General features: G+C 42.3%; 1 protein-coding gene across 1 annotated transcript in view; it reads right to left on the bottom strand.

Annotated features, from left to right (window-relative positions):
• Positions 1-648: 648 nt before the first annotated feature.
• Positions 649-24,330, bottom strand: part of pa2g4a (proliferation-associated 2G4, a) — a 34,646-nt gene continuing 10,964 nt past the window's right edge. Inside the window, exons 4-13 of the mRNA XM_059955930.1 lie at positions 22,199-22,268; positions 13,936-14,028; positions 13,045-13,108; positions 8,769-8,847; positions 7,717-7,795; positions 5,637-5,770; positions 5,455-5,549; positions 4,587-4,714; positions 2,752-2,811; positions 649-1,945 (exon numbers count right to left, since the gene is read on the bottom strand). Coding sequence (XP_059811913.1) covers positions 1,880-1,945; positions 2,752-2,811; positions 4,587-4,714; positions 5,455-5,549; positions 5,637-5,770; positions 7,717-7,795; positions 8,769-8,847; positions 13,045-13,108; positions 13,936-14,028; positions 22,199-22,268 — 868 coding nt within the window. The 3' untranslated portion in view covers positions 649-1,879. The remainder of the gene's footprint in view (positions 1,946-2,751; positions 2,812-4,586; positions 4,715-5,454; positions 5,550-5,636; positions 5,771-7,716; positions 7,796-8,768; positions 8,848-13,044; positions 13,109-13,935; positions 14,029-22,198; positions 22,269-24,330) is intronic.

The following is a 24,330-nucleotide window of genomic DNA, read 5'->3' as shown; positions in this document are numbered from 1 at the left end:
AGAAACTTTTGATACTTTTTCCACTACACAAGTAGAGAAGGATAGTGAAAGCTTCAATAAACAAGAGCACAGAGAAAATTCTGAGTGAAGAGATCAGTGAAAAATGCCCCAAAATTTAAAATCACTAGCAAAAGACAAGGTTAAAAGAAATTCCTATATAGAAAATAAGTTGCAACAGACTAATTATGTCCAGCAGCAATATCTCAACTCCGCATTGAAGCACCTCCAAAATCCCTTTGGATTCAGCACAAGAAATTCTTCATAAAAGTATATCCAATTGAGTATTTTTTCCCTCTTTTAATTCAAATGACTTAAAAAAACGCCTGCCATGTTGCGTTAACAGTGCCAGATTACTCCTAGCAGCTGCTCCAGAGTGAGTACCAGGGCAAGAGATGAACAAGGAAGCACTGTTGCTTGTGAAGGTCGTACACACTGAGTGGTGGTACTAGTAGTGTGGTGCAATCTCACAGGAACCATTATCAACATGGGGGGGGGGGGGGGAGAGAGGGGAGAGATATTGGGGCATGCAAACATGATGGGAATCATCTACTATAACCAGAACCATATTACACTAAGAGTGCTTTAATGACAGGAAGGCATTGCAGCAAGTGGTAGGGGACATGAAGCAAGACAAACCAAGTACAGAAGTAATATTCACTTATTTATTTAATCCCCACAGTGACCCAAAACAAATCATGGTATTACACTGAGCTCCTATCTCACATAAACACAGAGAAGTCATTGATGGCAAGGGCTAACACAACAAGAGTTCTTATTCCAGTTTGGTATATATGCTGCACGCTATTTTTGTTTTCTTAAATTAAAAAGGTTGGGGCAGCATTTGCAACCGGGAATAGAATACCAGCCAATCGTTAAAGACACTAAAATCAGACAGAACCACACAATTTATTATATAATACAAATCTGCATCAATCCAGCCTGTGCTCACAAGTACACTTCCAATCCTGCAAATCAGGTCTGTAAAATGTAAATTCCCTCTTCCTCAAAAATATGAAATAGAGAAAGAGGCAGCCATTTCACAGTACAGAAACAATGTACATGGTCTCCAAACTGGCCTGTTGCAATAGTTATTTGGCCCATCATTCACAGAGGGTCACAATTAAATGCAGTGCTAATTTTCTTAAAAGTTCCAGTTTCCCGGAAATTGCCGAATCCTTCTGAATTACACGGGATAATTAATAATAGCTTTGAAATGCATGTTTTCAGTTTATCCTGAGCTGTTTCGAGTCTACAGAAAACTCTACTGGAGAAAAGACCATAAACACATGCAGCATTTATTTAGAACCACAATAAGTAAACTGGGAAATTGGCAATATTTCATAAAACTGGATACAAAAAAAAGGTGGAAACTGACTTCTAATAAGCTATACAGTTTTAAAATGTTTTAACCCAAGAAACTCCACACCCCCCAGCTGTATTCCACCCACCCCAAGTTCTGACCCAACAGCATTTGATGTCTATTATGCTGTCTCAATAAGCAGTAATAGCCAACAAGTTGGATGACTACACAAACATCAAAGGGAAACTATTGCAAAGAGGGTTGGCGTTAAGAGTTAAACAGCTACCTTTCAGTATCCAATACCAATTACCCTCTGCCATATGCTCTCACTTGGATAGAAAATATAAAACCATACAAATAGCACAAAGTTTTTTTTTGTTTTTTTTATTTTGTTTTGGAAGTAGTCTGCAGTCATAAATGCGAGTCCTGTGGTCCTCCCTCAATGTAAGAATATAGGAGCTGGTGAAAAGGGTCCCACAAGCTGTACACCAACAGCACTGGGAGATGGATCTCGCCATCAGGTACAGACAGTATGTCAAAGGAAGGTCAGGTCAGTTCTGGGGCTATGGTTACCGGAGGTCAGTCTCCAGTCTCATTTTCCTCATTGGTGTTGCCAGTGGTGGCAGAGAGTCCACACTGGGAAGCCTGGAGATGAGAGACATACAAGTGTATTAAATTATTGCTTCACCAACACATGCGTTTCCCACCACAGCCTTGGGAGAAGGGGAACTCAAACTTTGAGGCCCATTAATTATGCTACTGACCATAGAGGAAACAAAAGACTCTAAGCATGGCAAAAACTACTATTGGAGACATTTTAACCCTCACAGAAATATTTTTTTAATTTTGTTTTTGAGGTGGTCTGCAGTCCTGTGATGTTATTTATTATATCTATTCAAAAATACTGTTCATTTGAATGTAGTTGTCTTATTAATTGGTTTGAAAGTTTGGTTTCAGGCACAGAAAAGCTTTTTTTTAAATAAGATGACCACTTTCTACACTGTATTTATGCTTTTTTTTAGGAAGATTAGCTGACCTGAGTAATCCAATAGAACCACTAGTCACATGGAGTATTTCAAATCATGACTTTTAATCTATTAAGAATCATGTTAGACTGCAACATAATTTTTGTTTTACTGTATGGGGATAGTTGTTAAAATTTTTATTCCATTGTGCTTATAGAAATATATTGAATCATGTAGCCTGATTGAACACAGCAAGCTCCATTTATCTGAAATGTACGTGCAGTCAATACTACTTTTACTCTGGCTAAAATACCATTTAGTATTTTTCCTTCCTTATTTTTCCAAAAATTGGCAAAATTACAACATTCTACAAGGGGAGATTAATGAGAACTTACAACTTTGAGAATATCAAGAACAAATTCCACTTACAGGTACTGAAGTGAAAGCAGATGCATTATCAATGAGCTCTAAAAACATGCTACTTACCACCTTCTTCTTCTTCCTCCTCTTCTGATTCCTTCGGCTAACAGAACTTTGAAGTAAGGCCTAAATTGGTATTTAAAAAGACTAATTTTAATGCGAGTAACAGAGGTAGGAAAAAAAAGATTTGCTTCTTTGTACATCAAGAATTATTTTGTATAGTACTAAAATATTATTGCAACAAGTTGTGTTTGGATGTTTTCTGTGACCACATGCAAGTGATCGGTAGAGGAGTCAAAATGGAATTGATGGACATTGGAGAGAATAGGGGAAAGATGAAGTTACCTTTATGCAACAGGATGCGGCTAGTGCGGCATTTATTGATCATCCCAAATCACCCCTTGGATAACTTGCTAGGCCTTTTCATTTGGATGCATTTAGCAAGGTGGTTGATTTCCAAAGATATAAAGGTCAAAACAGATGCAGGTTTCTTTCTTGATCAAAACAGATGCAGCTTTCTTTCTTGAAGAACATCACTGAACTAATGTGCTTTCATGGATATTAGTCCACTAACAATCATAACAAGTTCCTATCTCACAACTGTCTTTTCAAAAACAAAAACTAAGCCTGTTTCTGGTAGAACTGGAATTTTGGGTATCTATTACTGATAGTCATGAAGCTATTGGGCTCCTGTTAACCACTGTTGATTTTGTGAATTGGTATTGGTTTATTATTGTCACACGTACCAAAAAATCTAGGTTGCCTAAGACTTTTGCACAGTACTGTAATATCTGGCAGAATTTCCAGTCTTCTTAAAACTGGATATGTTAGAATAAATTGCTGGGAATACCCAGGTCAAACAGTATATATGGGAAAAGAGAATAAGCCACTTCTGTATCAAGGTGTCAGCTATAGTGGATTCCAGTTAATTGATCCACTGATTAATCAGGGCAGCCGCTTATTTGGGACAACTCTCTTAAAGAACAAACACAAATCAAAAAAAAAAACAGCTGGGATTACATTTGTTTATTTGGGACACTGTGCTGCTTAATTGGGACAGGAGATTGGAGGCAGTTTCTAACTAGCGTCAGTCATGTGCCCACCAGCTAGCCTCACCTGAAGTAGCCCACCAGTCCATGTGATGTACCAGAGTGCGATTGCTGTCGCATGTTAACAGCTACTTGGAGCCACAGGTGAGAGCTGGGGTGGGGACCAAAGCTAAGTGAGCAGTCTGAGAATGGACATGACAAGCCCCTTCACCAGAGATACTATCCTTCCCTGGACACCCCATACACAGCAGCGTATACTGGATGAATTCCTCTGTTGATATTTATTAGGAGCTAATACAGTTTTATAGTACTGAAGTAGCATTGGTAGTGTTCTAATTTGTCTGCATTTAATTTAAATACATAATTTGTTTCTCAGTTAAAAACAGTAGTTTGTCTTTTTTTTAAAAAAAAACCTTTATAACTATTTCCATGAAACTTCAGCTAATTAGGGCAGCCAATTGGGCCAAAATATACTGGTCCTGTTGTGTCCCAATTAACCCGAATTCACTGTATTCCAATTAGGCTTGTACCTATCACACAGATTGAAAACTTAGACACAGGTCCGTCAATGATAAACCAAGTGTGATATATTTGTTTAAAAAACACAATACTCATTTCAGGAGGTAGTAAGTCACTTCAGTTGATATTCAAAAAAGGTAGCAAATCAAGACAGTAATGCAAGCTCATGAAAACCCAAAGCATTTCCTGATGGAACTGGAGAACAAAAACCTTATAAACAGAAAGGGTTTAAAAAAACTTTCAAAACTGATAAATCACTTTGTAAAGTTTTATATTATTTTGAAATCTGCCTTTGATTTAAGGAAAATTAGGAGGTTTAGTTGTATCACTTGCCTTTAGGTCAGGATCCTTAATGTCCAATTCAGATTTGTAAAGTTCAGTTTCAAATGTTCCACTGGTAATTCTCATTGGACCATTTGGCATGAGCAGAACTGTGAACTTAAACTGAGCCACAAACTCTCCTGAGGAAGCACAAAGAACAGACACCAAGTAAAGCACAACTTCAAATTTAGATATAAAGAAATGACACCATTTCAGGCATCAGAACATCCAAAATCAATGCACACACTAAACGTACCCAGTATATTTTAACCAAATTACAACACTATCAAAGCTGTTGAGATCAAATTGAGTTTCAAATGTACCACTTGAGAATGAAATTCAGTCAAGGCACAGGATATTGTCCAACCTAGATCTGTGGGTTGTCACGACAGCCCAAACCCCTGCTAGAAAGTGTTTAGGAGCCAGATTTCACAATGGTGTAATCAGCAGTGAACAACACAATTACTACTGGGTTAAGATCAGCATGTAAATAACCATCTATACGTGGCACTTGCAACTGCCCAGCAGCCACAGAATCTTATCCAACACACAGTTAACAAGGTGTAAAATGGCCTCTTATCGCAACGGGCCATACCATAACACCACTTAATAAATAGGGAAGCAAACTTCCACAATTAAATCATTTAATGTTTTACTGGCGCTCTCCAGCTTACAAAAGTCCAAATTGCATACAGCATATACGCAAGGATAAATGTCTGGGGAATAGGTGGGATGGATTTGCAAGTTGCTGCAGGCATCTTCTGCTGTGGGATCTTGATTCGCAACCTCATTTCTGACTTGCGAACTGTTCAGGTGACAGTAACAGGAACAGAACCCTATCATAACCTGGGGATGACCTATCGTTCTCAGAGGATCTTACCTTCCTTCTCATATAGTACACTGAATGGCTGTAGAAGTTCATGCTTTGCGCACTCCATAACTCCCATCTTGGCTTTTTTCTCGTCCTCAAATGCCCTTTGAAAAGAAGTTTTAGCTTTACCAGCATCCTGAAGAATCTGCAATTGCAAACCTTAGCAGCTACATCCTTAATATCAGGCCTACCTCAGAGTGAAGGGCATAGCATCAAACCTCCTTTCAACCTCACTAAAAAAGGCACGAGAAGTCTTCATTTTCAAACCATATTGTTGTGTTGGGTCCCTCTTATACACCGTTGTTCTCTGACCAGCATCCTTTGCCTAAAGACATACCAGAGTTAAGGAGTTTGTGTTTATAATGCGCACGTTCATAAGCATGTTAATAGTTCAAATCCATTGAACTTCATTCCACCTCCCAGCTATTTTAAATCTGCCTCTTCCTTCCCATTGTTGGAAAACAAACAAACAAAAAGAAAACACAATTTTTTGCTGCATCCTACAATTTCTCTTCTCTTTAAATAAAGGCCACCTGGGAAGTTCTAGTCACAGAACTTATATAAATTGCTAGTTAAGTTGTTCAAAGCTGTTATGGCAAATAAACACCTCTTGCAATAAAAAAAACATTTGGGGAAAATAAGACTGCTGCAATAAGTTTCTAGCTCACTAGATTATTTGCAAAGTAGCATGTACAAGAAAATATGGTATATGCCAAGATCCTTAAAAATGTGTTTGCTATAAATTGATCTAAAATCAAGAATATCAATCAAATATTAGTGGTATAAGGTAGATATGGAATATGAATAAAATTATTTGAGCAATCTTAATCTATAACAATATCAAAAAGCATTACCTCAGGAAAACAATGAGGCTTTTATGGAGTTAACTATTCAGCTAATCTCATACCAGCTCTGAATTTTTTTATATAGAAAAACAGAAAATTTAAATTTAAGCACTGTAGAGTATTGCAAAACTGGATTCAAGCTGCCCACACTCCTCTTATAAATGCCAGAATATTCATTACATTAACAGAAATACTTCAGATTTATGCTTGCATATTTCCTAAGATAAAGCTTACAAAACATATAACTAGATTTCAGTTTATTATGTCCAAATGTATGAATAGACCTCAGATTATGCTCCGTGGTGGACTTATGTACATATCATTGCTCTTCACATAATTAAATTGGGAGTGAAAACTTACCAGTACATATCAACATTTTTGCACTCTCACACAAGTTTTGCAAGGCCATTTTCCCAGCCATAGATTGAGAATACTTTCATAATTCCAATGAAAGTAACCTAATGTTTATCTATATTTATGCATCCAGAATGCTGACACAACTGCCAAAATAAAATTATTTATAAAATTGCTTAACATTCACAGACTGCCTTTTTGACATTAAGAATGAAGTGGTGGCTTAGCCCAGTTTAGGCATAATGAGCTATGCAGAGCATACTTAAAAGATTGTTACACTTCTATGAAAATAAGTTCAAACAGTGTTTTGTTGTGCAAAAATAAGCCTGAAGTCACTTAATTTACATTATACACAAGGGCAGTGTACATTTATAGGCTGATTAAGATCAACGCCCTCATTGAAGATTTGACTTCACATGATGAAAAGTACAGTCATTCATTTTATATTTGCTGTATTTTATTGTACTTTCTTGGACAGGCATTTTCAGCAATTTAAAGGTTTATGCACACAATACTACTGTTTGATGTACAGTAATGTTTGTTACCAATTCGATTCTCAGGTTACCAATGCAACCTGAACTCTACCCCTGCTGCCCCATCTCTCCCCACCTCCTCTATTCCTCTAATAAGAGGAATAGATAGAGTAGACAGCCAGCACCTCTTCCCCATGGCACCTACTCAGTACAAGAGGACATGGCTTTAAGGTAAGGGGTGGGAAGTTCAAGGGGGCTATTAGAGGAAGGTTTTTCACTCAGAGAGTGGTTGGTACGTGGAATGCATTGCTTGAGTCAGTGGTGGAGGCATATACACTAGTGAAGTTTAAGAGACTACTGGACAGGTAGATGGAGGAATTTAAGGTGGGGGGTTATATGGGAGTCAGGGTTTAAGGGTCAGCACAACATTGTGGGCTGAAGGGCCTGTACTGTGCTGTACTGTTCTATGTTCTACGTTCACCCCAGCTCCACCCTAAAGCTTTTGGATACCAGAGATAAGGGTATACTCATCTGAACAAACATTTCATTCTAACCCAAATGGAAACAAACTCATGGCCTGTTATTTACCAACTCCTCACCTTGCCTTCTCCAGTGCTGATTAATACGTCAACAGCGTAAACTTCATGTACTTCAAATGCTGTCTTTTCATGATCTTTCCTTTACAAGAAAACAAACAGACCATCAGCAATGGAAGAACTTGAAAATCTAGAATTGATTGGAATCAATGCACATCACTGCTAGATTGGGGGGGGGGGTGTGGGGGAGTGAACCTTTCAGGCTAATATTTTAAATGGAGTAAAGAACAAAAGATACACAGTATTCTTTGGTTTTGTACCTAAAGGGCAGGAGACATGATCTTGAATTTGTACATGACCATTCTAGCTTTTGGTTTTGGACACCAAACTAACAGAAATGAAATAAATACAATAGAAAAGTTAAAGTGTAACTTTAAAAGAATGTTGTCAGGATTAAAATACAGCTCTAGAATACATACATTGTAATCCCACAGTTTGACATAGCATAGACTCAGACGGTTACATGACCTGCTTCTATGCATCGCATTCAATCTTGGGAATAATTTCAAGCCAATCCATTACCTAGAAAAACTCACTCTGCAAATACATCACACACTCAGTGTCACACTGTTAAAATGAGTTTGTATTTAATTCTTATAACATTCACCTGCTACTACATTCAGTAAGTTCTGGTCAAACAGCCTGAAATTATTTATAAGGTAAAGTAAAGCAAGATTCAACACGCCCGAGCAGTATTGAATCTTGCCAAGTCATGGAAGGATACAGGCGTAATGTGTTAAGTGGGAATACCACAGACAAGTATCACAGTTGGTGTGGAGCATTTCTGTGCCAAATGATTCTATGATTGCACATTTTTATTGTTTCAACTTTCATCCATATGTTTGCTGGCAAATCCCAAGCATTCTTGTCTGCCAGTGCACACCACCAATTAAAACATTAGCCCTGCTATCCACAAGCCACCTTCCACAACCAAGTGCTATTGACAAAGCAGACACGATTTAAGACAATGTCATCTTGAAGATCAACTTCTCAAGCATTTTCTTACAGGTACATTACTTCATTTGTAATAAAAAGCAAAGTTTTCTAAAACTTACTTTTGCTGATCTGTGGGGTTCTGTATGATTGTTTTCTCCCCATCAATAATGTGTTGTTTGAGCTGGTGTGACAGCATGCCTGAACAGAAATAAGTGTAACTTAAATTTGGCTTGAAACCACCTGCCCCCCCCCCCCCCCATCCTAGACCTTAAAATGACCATCTATCCTAAACTTGTGTAACATCTCTGTGTGATCCAGGAGGTTCAATGACAGCAATTTACTCTTTGAATACCATAATTATAATTAGGTTAGCCACAGAATAAAAATTGCAACAATTGGGAAATAAAGATACATGAACAATTAATCTACTTGGACTGCATTTGGCAGTGATGGAATGTTGGCCACAGTACTAGACTCTGAATGTTGCCGCGGGACCTTCAGCATCCACTAACATTGGAATGGCGGTTTAGGGCTAACATCCCAATTCAAAAATCATAATTCACATTCTAAATGCCATGGAGGTTAGCTTAGTAGGCAGCACTCTTGACAGAATTAAAGTTTATGAATTCATACAGTACATGTACTGTATTACTCAATGTTTTAAACTAAATATTAAACTGAAGCCCAGTTTCAAGTATTCCATTTTCAGTAGTGGATCTATGCAGATTGGGAAATACCTGGATTCAAACACAACTAATTTTCAATGGGGCATCAAATGGGCTCCACAGCAAAACTGAATGAGGAATTGTAACACTAAATTACTTGATCCTAACTGCAGCCCAGTGAACTTTGATGGCAACCTCATTATAATACCAGTTGTAACATACCATAGGTTCATACCTGATGAACAACTTGGGCAAGGTACAAGAGTGAACCCAGCATCACAAACAACAGCTCACTATTCAATATTATTCCACTGTTTTAAGTTTCATGGTTTAGGACACATCTTTCAAACATTCTCAGCTAATTAGTTTTAATACTTACAGATTACAGAAAAGGAAGTTACAAATGCACCAGTCTTAAACAAAAAGAGAGTAGCAGCAATCCATTCAAAAAGATCATAGCTGGTCTTCCAACTCACTGTCCTCCCCCTCCCCCACCCCCATTCCCACATCCCTCAATTCCTCTAATACTCAAACACATCCACCTTAGTTTGTCTGTAATTGATGCCTGGAGAATTAAAAAAGATTCACCACAGCGAAGAAACCCTTCCTCATTCTGGTCCCCAATGGCCTACCACATATTTTAAGACCGGGCCCTCCAAGTTAGGGGAACCATTCTCATCCTTTTGCCTAAAATAGTAGAATATTTCCTACTGTCCAATCAGTAAGAATTAATCCAGAACTTAGAAAGTTCTGGAAGGTGATAACAAAAGTAGCTGCTATTTCCAATAGCCACTACTTAAAGCTCTGGAATGTAGAACAGAGGACTGGAAATTGGCAGTTTTCTTTTAAACCAATTCTAAGTTTCTGTTACTGCCTTCTTTACATTGCACTCTTTATTCCCTAGTTTTCCTGGGAAGGTATGCTGTTTCTTACCTAAATAAAGTATTTGTTCAATTTCCCTATCCTTACCTATCATAAAATCTTCCTGTCTGATATGTAAGGAACCCATATTTTCCTTTTGTGGTCTTTTCCTCTTTTGGTTTTAAGAACATACACTGAAGCTCATTGAGCACATTTTTGTGTTTCTTGCCAGTTTAGCCTCATTTTAAAATGCACCCAATCCATAGGCTTATTGCCTTTTCTGGCAACTGAAAATGTATTAAATCTCAGGAAAAGGCTACCTTTAACTTTGCCTGTAATGTGTAATAATACCTTTTTAAAAAACACTTTACTGCCTTAAAGGAATGTCACAGTCTAATTTAATATCTTTCCCCAATCTACTATTGCCAACCTGCTCTCATACTTTCACAGCATCTTTTGGTTAGATTGAAAACCTTGGTTTCAGACTGAACAATACCAATTTCCATCTTAATGTAAAATTCTATTATATTATAGTCATTTTCCTCAATGTTGTCCCACTTTTCAAGAAAGGAGGAGAGAGAAAACAGGGAAATACAGACCTTATATTACCTTATACAGGGAAGTATAGCTTGTCGTCAGTGGTGGGAAAGATGATGGAGTCAATTATAAAAGAGGAAATTACGACACATTTGGATAGCAGTAGAAGGATCAGTCCGAGTCAGCATGGATTTATGAAGGGAAAATCATGCTTGACTAATCTTCTGGAGTTTTTTAAGGATGTAACTATGAAAATGGACAAGGGAGAGCCAGTGGATATAGTGTACCTGGACTTCCAGAAAGCTTTTGATAAAGTCCCACATAGATTAGTGGGCAAAATTAGGGCACATGGTATTGGGGGCACAGTACTGACATGGATTGAAAATTGGCTGGCTGACAGGAAACAAAGAGTAGCGATTAACGGGTCCCTTTCGGAATGGCAGGCTGTGACCAGTGGGCTACCGCAAGGTTCGGTGCTGGGACCGCAGCTGCTTACAATATACATTAATGATTTAGATGAAGGGATTAAAAGTAACATTAGCAAATTTGCTGATGACACAAAGCTGGGTGGCAGTGTGAAATGTCAGGAGGATGTTATGAGAATGCAGGGTGACTTGGACAGGTTGGGTGAGTGGGCAAATGTATGGCAGATGCAGTTTAATGTGGATAAATGTGAGGTTATCCACTTTGGTGGCAAGAACAGGAAAGCAGATTACTATTTAAATGGAGTCAAGTTAGGAAAAGGGGAAGTACAATGAGATCTTGGTGTTCTTGTACATCAGTCAATGAAAGCAAGCATACAGGTACAGCAGGCAGTGAAGAAAGCTAATGGCATGCTGGCTTTTATAACAAGAGGAATTGAGTATAGGAGTAAAGAGGTCCTTCTGCAGCTGTACAGGGCCTTGGTGAGACCCCACCTGGAGTATTGTGTGCAGTTTTGGTCTCCAGATTTGAGGAAGGACATTCTTGCTATTGAGGGAGTGCAGCGTAGGTTCACAAGGTTAATTCCTGGAATGGGGGGACTGTCACATGTTGAAAGATTGGAGTGACTGGGCTTGTATACACTGGAATTTAGAAGGATGAGAGGGGATCTGATTGAAACATATAAGATTATTAAGGGATTAGACACACTGGAGGCAGGAAGTATGTTCCCACTGATGGGTGAGTCCAGAACTAGAGGCCACAGTTTAAGAATAAGGGGTAGGCCATTTAGAACAGAGATGAGGAAAAACTTTTTCACCCAGAGAGTGGTGGATATGTGGAATGCTTTGCCCCAGAAGGCAGTGGAGGCCAAGTCTCTGGATGCATTCAAGAGAGAGTTAGATAGAGCTCTTATAGATAGCGGGGTCAAGGGATATGGGGAGAGGACAGGAACGGGGTACTGATTGTGTATAATCAGCCATGATCACAGTGAATGGTGGTGCTGGCTAGAAGGGCCGAATGGCCTACTCCCAAATCTACTGTCTATTGTCTATTGGACCCCCCACCCCAAACAAGATTATTAATTATCACTGCACAGGACTAAGTTAACAAAACATTTTGACAAAGGGTCTTCAACCTGAAACATTCTCAGTCTACAAGGAGATGAAAGTTTTCCCCTATAATTATATTATCTATTAAATGCACTTTGATCATAACAAAAATTCAGAGGCCTAAAACACACCTGCATCAATATTTTCTGTTCCCTGCCATTTCTCGGCTCAAACCAAACCAACTCGATTCTGTAGAACTATTTGCTAGACCCAGATTCTTTCCAATTACTGTACTGATGTTGGCCTTTTGGGAAAAAAACAGAAGCTACCTCTCCTTTTCACCAGTCTCTCCCAAATGTCTTATTTTATTCCCACCTTCTTTAACCACAGTTAACATTTAACAGTGGGCAAACTGAAGTTACTGCTTCATAATTTAAGAGGACCTGTCTACATTATGTTGATACCTATTAACCACAGGGAATGTATTACTGTCCAGTGAAGGGGACCAAAAATATGGCTGCCAGCATCTTAATGTTTCAGACTAAGTACCTGCAATCTGCTGCAAAGCAGATCCACTGTGCGTAGTATTTGAGCTAAGCAGCAAAGGGTGTCACCTTCTCCAATACTTAGAAAGTATGCAAGTTTACCCAATCTTCTAACTACAGTTCCATCTCAAACATAACCAAGTAAACCCTGCTCCCACTTGCAAAGTGTGGATGTTCCTCGTAGTCACTGGATATGGCATTCCTCACACCAAAAACTTTTTCCAGTTTATAAAGCACTTGAGGAAAGTGAGACTTTGTTTTTAGGATTGAAAATCGTACATTATTTTCCCCTCTGATCAGAATTGAACATCTCACCTTCTATTGGAGTGCAATTAAAGGACTGAGCAATCTTGTTCCAGGCTTCTGTCACTTGAGTGTTCTAAGGTTAAAAGGAAATCAAGAAAATTCCACTTAAGTAACAATATTCCTATAAAAAGTCAATAAATAAGAACAATTCTGGCTTCCAACAATAATTAATTGTGCTCTAAATAAAACCTCTCAAAGGCAAGTTAGAAATTACAGAATAAGTTGACTAAAATATAAATATGGATAGAACAATGCTTGGTGAAATCTAATACAATCTGCAGATAGGAAAGAAAATAGGTAACACATGTGCACCATGATTGACTTTGAGATGGTCATGGGTGAAAAGTTGAAAAAGTGTTACAAGTCTTAGTTCCATATTTGAAGAAGTTGAAACACAAACAGAAATAAATTATGATTCAACTGTATATTGCTTTGATCCAGCCTTGTCAAATTGTGTTCAGTTACAGGCACTGTATTTTGAAGAGGTTGCAGTTTTCTTGGAGTGCGTGCAGTTCAAGTTCACCAGAACAACATGGGGATTTAAAGGGTTAAGTTACAAAAAAAGGCTGCACAAATTCAACCTGTATTCCTCGATCAAAGTGCTCAAAACGTTTTTGGTTTGATTGGATATGGAGAAGGTACATCCTCTTTGGGATGGTGGGGAAGCAATAAATCAAGAACAAGAGAGTAACTTTAACATTAGAGCTAGTTGCTATTAGTTAATAATTACAATAGAAATCTGTGAGGGTGGGGCGGGTAGAGGCAGAGTTTAGTGGACACTGCAACATAAATTTAAATAAGTCTATGTTAAAAATAACAATAAAATGATCCTATATTAACTGCCAAGTCACTTATTAGAGCAAAATGTTTTGTTTTAATCTCCTTTTTCAGTAATCTTACCTGATTGCCAGGCTTCACTAGCCGCAGAGCCGCTTCTGCACAGTAGTGTGCAGCCTTAATGACATCAGCTTTACGACCAGATACAGGCCTATCCTGGAAAACAAAGTATTTTGATAAAGGAAAAGAGACCAAATGATAGACATAATCTGAATGCAATACTTTCTAAGAATTATTAATTTTAAACTTGCCAAAACTCTTATCTAAATAAAAATTGGACAATGGATTAGTAGGAGCATCAAAGGAGGAGAAGGCAGGAGAATGGAGTTGAGGAGGAAAATATAAAATCTAAAAAATAATAAAAATAAATATATCAGCCATGATCAAGTGGCAGAGCAGACTCAATGGGCTGAATGGCCTAATTCTGCTCCTACAACATGTAACTTCAGCTCAGACATTCCAGCCAGTTAAGAAGAAACTAGTCTGATAACTTTAAGGAACCAAGCTCTAATGTCAGACCCTGCGTAGCTGCAACAGGCTTTTAGATAAATCCAAACTAAAGTATATTTAATCCCTATCTATCCATCTATCTATTTATTTATTTAAAAAGAAGTGCTGGGAACTATCACTGCACATTGCTTTTAGCCAATTCAATACAATTCCATCAACACCTTAACTAACATGCAGGATAAGAAAAATCAGAAGTCAGCATCATGCTCCAGTGATGCACTCACTACTTTGACAGTAGTTCAGGCAAATAAACATCTGATGTCTTCAGGAAGTGACCAAAGGTATCCTTGCTAAAATTTGCAGATGACGGGCAAGAAGGTAAGTTGTGAAAAGGACACAATGAAACCAAAGGATATATATGCGTGTATATTGAAGACAAGGATGTGTGCTTAACCCCCTGCTCTAACTGCTTACACCTATGACTGTGGCTTTTAAAAAAAAAAGAGCTTTTTCCTTGCCACGCTTCCATAAGTACCCTTTTTTGTGCAAGGCAAGAGATTGTGGAGCCATGAACTTCATCTCCAGTTGCAGCCACTGACTGCTGCAGCTCACTCAGTGACGGTTGGCATCACAGTAGCCTCTCTCTTACAAATGCCATTCTTCTCTGGCAATTAAGTTTAGGGGGAGCCTGACGTAGGCAGGGTTGCTGCAGTTTCATATTTTGCCCACTTTTTCCATGAGGAACTGCACTGAACTCTGAGGTATGTTCAGTGCCTTTAAGACGGTCTTGTACCCTTCCCCAGATTTGTGCTTCTCTATTATCATTTCCCTGATTTGTCTTGAATGCTCTTTTGTTTTCATTTTGGTTTGGTCTGTCGAAAATCTACCACACTGTTGTACCTTAGAGAGAGAGAGGATATTTATTCTTATAAATTCATTGAAAACAAAAGAGCATCTTCCAATTTTCTACATCAGTAAATCTGGCGAGTCAGTAAAGTAATTCATACATTGCACCTGAGGAAAGTTACCATAGTGTTTACAAATGGGATGAATACTTTCTCAGCTTCACAATTTTGGTTTGGAATTTTTCTTTTAATTTGACATGATGCACAATGTTTTGGAGATTAGTTCAAAACTCCTACTTCAATACATCTTAAATTTAAAAAATGAGACAGTAAAATGTAAAAAATATTTGAAACAGAAAAAGATCCTGAGGAGTCTTGACAGATAAACGTGGAAAGGACAATTCTTCTTATGGGAGAATCTGGAGCCACTATATTAAAAAAAGGGGGTCTCCCGTTTGAATAAGATTATGTAGCTCTCTGTGATGCTCCAATGTGACAGTTTTGTCATTCTCGTGTTCCCTCAACCTTGAACACCCAATGATCAAATGCTGACTGTTCAATTTACCGAAAGAGTTCTCCTCCGTGATCCTAACCGCAGTTCACATACCATCATAAGCCAACTGTGATCAGGCATTTGGGATACTGCATGATGCTGTCTCCAAACAAGAAACCATCCACCCCAAAGCATTTCATATCATAGTTAGGTATTTAAATCAGGCTTGTTTGAAGAAATCCTGGCCCAATTACCATCAGCACATAACCTGTGGCACCAAAGGTCCAAACACACTCGACCACTGATATTTGAAGATAAGGAATGCCTATCATTCCACGCCCAGACTGCACTTCAGCAGATCTGAGCACTTGGCGGTCCTTTTCCCACTTGCATACAGCCAGAGGCTAAAGAACAAGACTCCAAAGATTTGAAAAAAAGAGGTGGGTGTTGGAAGCAGAGGAGTGGCTAAAGGATTTCTTCAAATTGGTGGACTGGGCTGTGTACAAGGACTTATCTGAGGATCTGAATGAATGCACCATAGTTGTCACAGACTTTATAAACAGGGTCGTAGAGGAGTGTGTCCCCACAAAATCATTCAGTCTTCCCCAACCAAAAGCTCTAGATGAACCATGAGCTCTGCAATCTGCAGAGGGCCAAATCAAAAGCCTGTAAGTCTGACGACCAAGAGAGTTACACGAGGTCTAGGGACGACCTTTAGAAAGCTATCTCATGGGCGAAGTGGTAATTCTGAATTTAACTTGAATCTATGAAGGATGCTCAACAACCGTGACAGGGCTTGAATTCTATCATCTCTAACAAAGTGAAACCAAGGGGAAACCTTCAAACTCTCGTAGCCCCTGATAACCCTGTGTTTTCAGTCCAAGGCCAATGCAAGAGCATCCTTCAGCAGGGTGAACCCACAGAAAGCATCTGGCCCAGATGGGGTACCTGACCGAGTACTAAAGACCTGTGCTGATCAACTGGCTGGAGCGTTCACTGAGATCTTTAACCTCTCGCTTCAGCAGTCTGAGGTTCCAACCTCACCTATACCAGTGTCTTAGAAAAACATGGTAACATACTCAATGACTATGATCCGGTAGCACTTACATCCACAGTGAAGAAGTGTTTTGAGAGGTTGGTGATGAAACGCATCAACCCAATGCCCGAGAAGGGACTTGGATTCACTCCAATTTGCCTACTGGCCCAACAAGTCAACAGCAGATGCCATTTCATTGGCTCTTCACTCAACTCTGGAACATCTTGACATCATAGATGCCTACATCAGAGTGCTTTTATCAACTACAGCTCGGCATTCAATACTACCATCCCCTCAAAACTAATCAATAAGATTCAAGAACTTGACCACAATAACTCCGAGCAATTGGATTCTTGATTTCCTCACTCGTAGATCCTAGTCAGTTCAGATTGGCAACATCTCCTCCATGATCTCCATCAGCACAGGTACACTGCAAGGCTGTGTGCTTAGCGCCCTGCTCTACTCAAATTACACTTATGACTTTGTGACTAAACACAGCTCCACAGGCAAATTCAAGTGTGCTGAAGACACCACTGTCGTAGACCAAATTAAAAGTGACAAGGAATTAGCATATAGGAGGGAGATTGAAAAATCTGGTTGAGTGGTGCCACAACAACCTCTTACTCAATGTCACTAAGACCAAATAGCTGATTACTGACTTCAGGAGGAGAAAACCAGAGGTCCATGAGCCAGTCCTCATCAGAAGATCAGAGGTGGAAAGGCTCAGTAACTTTAAATTCCTCAGTGTTACCATTTCGGAGGACCTGTCTTGGGCCCAGTGTTATAGTGCAATTATGAGGAAAGCACGACAGCACCTCTACTTCCTTAGAAGTCTGCAAAGATTCAGCAAGACATCTATAACTTTGACAAACTTCTATAGGTGTGTGGTGGAGAGTATATTGACTGGTTGTACCACAGCCTGGTAAGCAAACACCAATACCCTTGAATGAAAAATCCTACAAAAAGTAATGGATATAGCCCAGTCCATCGCTGGTAAAGCCCTCTCCACAGTTGAATATTTTATTTATTTATATGCAAGGGTAGCTAATAAGGACTGGGAGGTTACTGTGGTTACAAGGGAATGTGGAGTTGAGGTTAGTCAAACAAACCATAATGAATTAAATGGCAAAGCAGACTTGAGGGGCTAAGTGACTAAATTCCGCTCCTAACTCATAGTTACTTATCCGTTGCTTGTCCCAGTTCCAAGAGTGCCCATCACATGGCAACAAACCCACCTCGCCAAAGATATTGGTCACAACATTTTAGTAAGAATTTTATATTTTAATAACTGACAATGAATTCAAAAGCAAACTCAATATAATCAACTTTAATGTACACAGCTGCTGTGAATTTCAGTTTAAAGGAAGCAGAACCAGCTGGATTAGTGAAGGGGAAAGTAAATGTAGGAGTGAACATTCAATATTGCTTCAGAATGTTATGTAGCTATGCAGCTACTCTGTAGGGTGTAGCGGTGTGCTACACGCAGCGCTAAAATTACGACACGGAGTCGGTAACTGCAGTCGAAGGAAAAAACTTTATTCGAAATCCTCAGCCTCACTTTTTAGCCTCCCTCAACCTGCCCCCCATGGCGCAGAGGCCCCAAAGCTCTGTGCTCGCAAACCCCCGTAGGCTATCTAATTGTGAGTCGGTTCGGATGTGCCAGGAAATGGGTCGCCACATAACCCCCCCCCCCCCCCAGAACCGGCGATACACCCCCCAATGTCCACAGTCTGGGCCAGAACCTGCTTGGGAGGTCGGCCTCTGCGCCGAGGTGCCGGAAACTCGGCCGGTTGCGCCAGGTCCACATGGGCCGGTTTGAGGCGGTCCACCGTGAAAACCTCCTCTTTCCCCCCAACGTCCAGCACGAACGTGGACCCGTTGTTCCGGAGCACCATAAACGGCCCCTCGTATGGCCGCTGCAGCGGTGGCCGATGCCCGCCCCTTCGTACAAACACAAACTTACAGTTCTGTAGGTCTTTGGGTACGCAGGTCGGGTGCCGCCCGTGCTGTGAAGTGGGTATGGGGGCCAGGTTGCCGAGATTCTCGCGTAGTCTGCCCAGGACTGCTGCGGGATCTTCCTCTTGCCCCCGGGGAACTCGAGAGTAGGAACTCCCCGGGGACGACCAGGGGCGCGCCGTATACCAACTCGGCCAACGAGGCGTGCAGGTCGTCCTTGGGCGCTGTGCGGATGCCGAGTAGGACCCAGGGAAGCTCGTCCGCCCAGTTGGCTCCTGAGGGCCGACTTCAGGTGACGGTGGAAACGCTCCACTAGCCCATTCGACTGTGGGTGGTAGGCAGTGGTGTGGTGCAGCTGAGTCCCCAAAAGGCTAGCGGTGAACTGGGTGCCTCTGTCGGAGGTAATGTGGGCTGGTACACCAAAGCGAGATATCCAGGTGGCGATCAGGGCTCGGGCGCAAGATTCGGAGGTGGTGTCGGTGAGCAGGACCGCCTCTGTCCATCTTGTGAACCGGTCCATGATAGTCAGGAGGTGCCGCGCTCCGCGCGACACTGGCAGGGGGCCCACGATATCCACATGAATGTGGTCGAAACGCTGGTGGGCGGGATGGAACTGCTGCGGTGGGGCTTTGGTGTGCCGCTGCACCTTGGCCGTCTGGCAGTGCATGCACGTTTTGGCCCATTCACTGACCTGTTTGCGGAGTCCGTGCCAAACGAACCTGCTGGAAACCATCCGGACAGTTGTCCGGATGGAGGGATGCGCCAAGTTATGAATGGAGTCAAAAACGAATTCCTGAAGGCCTTTGATCGTGGTGGGTCGGGGGAAGTGGCGGACCGCATCTACCTTAGCGGGTAGAGGGGTTGCCCCGTCTTTAGTAATCCTGTGGCCCAGGAAGTCAATGGTATCGAGTCCGAACTGGCATTTGGCGGGGTTGATTGTAAGACCGTACTCACTCAGTCTGGCGCAGAGTTGACGGAGGTGGGACAGATGCTCCTGACGACTGCTGCTGGCTATGAGGATGTCATCCAAATAGATGAACGCGAAGTCCAGGTCCCGTCCCACCGCGTCCATTAACCGCTGGAACGTCTGTGCGGCATTCTTCAGGCCGAACGGCATGTGGAGGAACTCGAAAAGGCCGAACGGGGTGATGAGAGCCGTTTTGGGGACGTCGTCAGGATGCATCGGGATTTGATGGTACCCTCGGACGAGGTCTACCTTGGAGAAGATCCGTGCGCCGTGCAGGTTTGCTGCAAAGTCCTGAATGTGCGGCACAGGGTAGCGGTCCAGTGTGGTAGCCTCGTTCAGCCTGCGGTAGTCGCCGCACGGTCTCCAGCCACCCGTCGCTTTGGGCACCATGTGCAGGGGGGAGGCCCATGGGCTGTCGGACCGCCGGATGATCCCCAATTCCTCCATCCTCTGGAACTCCTCCTTCGCCAGTCGGAGCTTGTCCGGGGGAAGCCGCCGAGCGCGGGCGTGGAGGGGTGGTCCCTGGGTCGGGATGTGGTGCTGTACGCCGTGCCTGGGCATGGCCGCTGTGAACTGCGGTGCCAGAACCGATGGGAAATCCGCCAGGACCCTGGTGAAGTCGTTGTCGGACAGCATGATGGAGCCGAGGTGAGGGGCTGGCAACTGGGCTGCACCCAGGGAGAACGTCTGAAAGGTCTCGGCGTGTACCAGTCTCTTCCTGGGCAGGTCGACCAGTAGGCTGTGAGCCCGCAAAAAATCCGCACCCAGAAGCGGTTGGGCTACGGCGGCCAGTGTGAAGTCCCACGTGAACTGGCTGGAGCCGAACTGTAGCTGCACCTGACGGGTGCCATAGGTCCTTACTGTGCTGCCATTCACGGCCCTCAGGGGGGGACCCGGTGCCCTGCTGCGGGTGTCGTAACTCGTCGGAGGTAAAACGCTGATCTCAGCCCCAGTATCGACCAAAAACCGGCGTCCCAACCTTCTATCCCACACATACAGGAGGCTATCCTGATGGCCAGCCGCCGTAGCCATCAGCGGCGGCTGGCCCTGGCGTTTCCTGCAGGACGGGCGACAACGGCGGGCTTCTGCGCCCCACCGCTGGTGGTAGAAGCACCAGTGTTCATTGGGCCGGGGGTTGGCGGGCTCTGCGGCCGGACCTGGACTGGTTTGCTGCCGGGAGCGTGGCAGGGGGATCTGTGCGATGGACGCCCCGCTCACCTTTTTGGCGTTCCACAGCAAGTCCGCCCGGGCTGCCACCTTCCGGGGGTCACTGAAATCCGCGTCGGACTGCAGCAGGCGTATGTCCTCGGGCAGCTGCTTCAGGAATGCCTGCTCAAACATGAGGGAGGGCTTGTGTCCTCCGGCCAGAGACAACATGTCATTCATTAAAGCCGATGGAGGTCTGTCGCCCGAGCCGTCCAGGTGCAGTAAACGGGCAGCCCGCTCGCGCCGTGAGAGTCCGAAAGTCCTGAGGAGCAGGGCTTTGAATTCCGTGTACTTGCCGTCTGCCGGGGGCGACTGTATGAACTCCGCGACCTGGGCCGCTGTGTCCTGGTCGAGGGAGCTCACCACGTAGTAGTAGCGGGTGTCTTCTGAGGTGATCTGGCGAACGTGGAATTGGGCTTCGGCTTGCTGGAACCATAGGTTCGGGCGCTGTGTCCAGAAACCCGGCAGTTTCAACGAAACCGCATGAACAGAGGCGGCGTCGGTCATTTCTGGTCCAAAAATCGTTTGGACCGTCGGGGTCACCAATTGTAGCGGTGTGCTACACGCAGCGCTAAAATTACGACACGGAGTCGGTAACTGCAGTCGAAGGAAAAAACTTTATTCGAAATCCTCAGCTTCACTTTTTAGCCTCCCTCAACCTGCCCCCCATGGCGCAGAGGCTCCAAAGCTCTGTGCTCGCAAACCCCCCGTAGGCTATCTAATTGTGAGTCGGTTCGGATGTGCCAGGAAATGGGTCGCCACAAGGGCATCTCATTATAAAGGGTAAATACTGATAATCAGACTATCCAGAGTGGGGAATTCCAAAAGAATCAGCACAGAGACTCATAGCATCTGTCTTTAAGAGATCAGGGCCAGTTTACTTCTGAAATCGCTGCTGAGTTTTAGTATCAGCATCTTCTGCCAAAAAATGGCCAGAATTAAATTTGTACTCATAATCATTGTGTTGAGCAACTGAACTTAGCCAGTCTGCTACGGAGAAGCTACAAGGAAAACAAGGGGTTCCAATCCCTTGTGTAGACACACCAGTGTAACAGTCACCCTTTCACTGAACAGTTTTAAGCCACAAATGCGAAAGACCTGGCAATAGATCATTTGCTTTCTCTGTTCCAACCAAGATACAAATTTTTATTTTTAAATTACAGGAGTTAAGTGGATCAACTTGCAAATAAATAAATAAATTGGGGTTTAAAAAAAATTTTTGAATTGAAAATTAATTACACCCGTGCTGCCAAATTTCAGTCTTATTAATCTAAGAAGCAGCCTCATTAACTGGAAGGCCAAAATCATTCCTTTCCAAACAGTTACAACATACTAGTGATAACCCAATGCTTGAGCTCCCAAAATGAACATACCTTACTGACACCAACAATAAAACTGTGGGCCACATTAGCAATAAATCCATCCACATGGACACCCAAATCACTGTTGGGGGAAAACAAAATAAAATATTGCATAAATTACAGCTGCAACTCCCACAGACGATATCACGCTTGAGTAGCATTTTCTCAGAATTTTGAAAGCACCCCATCCTACCATTAGGACAAATACACAAGAATGAACAGTAGCTTGCTCCAATGCTTCAAACAGTAGAAGTGTAAAATCCAAGATTAACCTAGGGTTATTCTTGTAAGTCCCCGGGACCTGATGGTCTGCATCCCAGGGTACTTAAAGAGGTGGCTCCAGAAATCATGGACGCATTGGTAATCATTTTCCAATGTTCTATAGATTCAGGAACAGTTCCTGCTGATTGGAGAGTGGCTAATGTTGTCCCACTTTTCAAGGAAGGAGGAAGAGAGAAAACAGGGAATTATAGACATATTACCTTATACAGGGAATTATAGCTTGACGTCAGTGGTGGGAAAGATGCTGGAGTCAATTATAAAAGAGCAAATTTCGACACATTTGGATAGCAGTAGAAGGATCAGTCCAAGTCAGCATGGATTTATGAAGGGAAAATCAAGCTTGACTAATCATCTGGAGTTTTTTTAAGGATTTAACTATGAAAATGGACAAGGGAGAGCCAGTGGATGTAGTGTACCTGGGCTTCCAGAAAGCTTTTGATAAAGTCCCACATAGGAGATTAGTGGGCAAAATTAGGGCACATGGTATTGGGGGCAGAGTACTGACATGGATTGAAAATTGACTGGCTGACAGGAAACAAAGAGTAGTGATTAACGGGTCCCTTTCGGAATGGCAGGCTGTGACCAGTGGGCTACCGCAAGGTTCGGTGCTGGGACCGCAGCTGTTTACAATATACATTAATGATTTAGATGAAGGGATTAAAAGTAACATTAGCAAATTTGCTGATGACACAAAGCTGGGTGGCAGTGTGAAATGTCAGGAGGATGTTATGAGAATGCAGGGTGACTTGGACAGGTTGGGTGAGTGGGCAAATGTATGGCAGATGCAGTTTAATGTGGATAAATGTGAGGTTATCCACTTTGGTGGCAAGAACAGGAAGGCAGGTTACTATCTAAATGGAGTCAAGTTAGGAAAAGGGAAGTACAACGAGATCTAGGTGTTCTTGTAGATCAGTCAATGAAAGTAAGCATGCAGGTACAGCAGGCAGTGAAGAAAGCTAATGGCATGCTGGCTTTTATAACAAGAGGAATTGAGTATAGGAATAAAGAGGTCCTTCTGCAGCTGTACAGGGCCTTGGTGAGACCCCACCTGGAGTATTGTGTGCAGTTTTGGTCTCCAAATTTGAGGAAGGACATTCTTGCTATTGAGGGAGTGAAGCGTAGGTTCACAAGGTTAATTCCCGGAATGGGGGGCCTGTCACATGTTGAAAGATTGGAGCGACTGGGCTTGTATACACTGGAATTTAGAAGGATGAGAGGGGATCTGATTGAAACATATAAGATTATTAAGGGATTAGACACACTGGAGGCAGGAAGCATGTTCCCGCTGATGGGCGAGTCCAGAACTAGAGGCCACAGTTTAAGAATAAGGGGTAGGCCATTTAGAACAGAGATGAGGAAAAACTTTTTCATCCAGAGAGTGGTGGATATGTGGAATGCTTTGCCCCAGAAGGCAGTGGAGGCCATTCAAGAGAGAGTTAGATAGAGCTCTTATAGATAGCGGGGTCAAGGGATATGGGGAGAGGGCAGGAACGGGGTACTGATTGTGTATGATCAGCCATGATCACAGTGAATGGCGGTGCTGGCTAGTAGGGCCGAATGGCCTACTCCTGCACCTACTGTCTATTGTCTATTCTTGTCAGTCAAGGCTTTGATAAGGTCACTACAACTTCTTCCATACCTCCGGATTTTGAGGAGGAAGGGAGAGAACAAAAGTGAACTGGATCATTGTTTCCATTTGGATTAATGACAAATAACAACTCCTGGAAGATGGGCGTATGAATTTCAACTAAGAAAAGGACAATAGTTCCTGTTGTTCTTTGAACAGCATTTGAAATCCTTTACACCCACCCAAACATTCATACTTGATTTAAAAATCGCATAAAAAGATGGCACCTCTGGAT

This window comes from Hypanus sabinus, chromosome X1, assembly GCF_030144855.1.
Source record: "Hypanus sabinus isolate sHypSab1 chromosome X1, sHypSab1.hap1, whole genome shotgun sequence".
NCBI classification, from domain to species: domain Eukaryota; kingdom Metazoa; phylum Chordata; class Chondrichthyes; order Myliobatiformes; family Dasyatidae; genus Hypanus; species Hypanus sabinus.
Note: the sequence above shows the minus strand (reverse complement) of the source record. Positions and strands in the feature narration are given on the sequence as shown.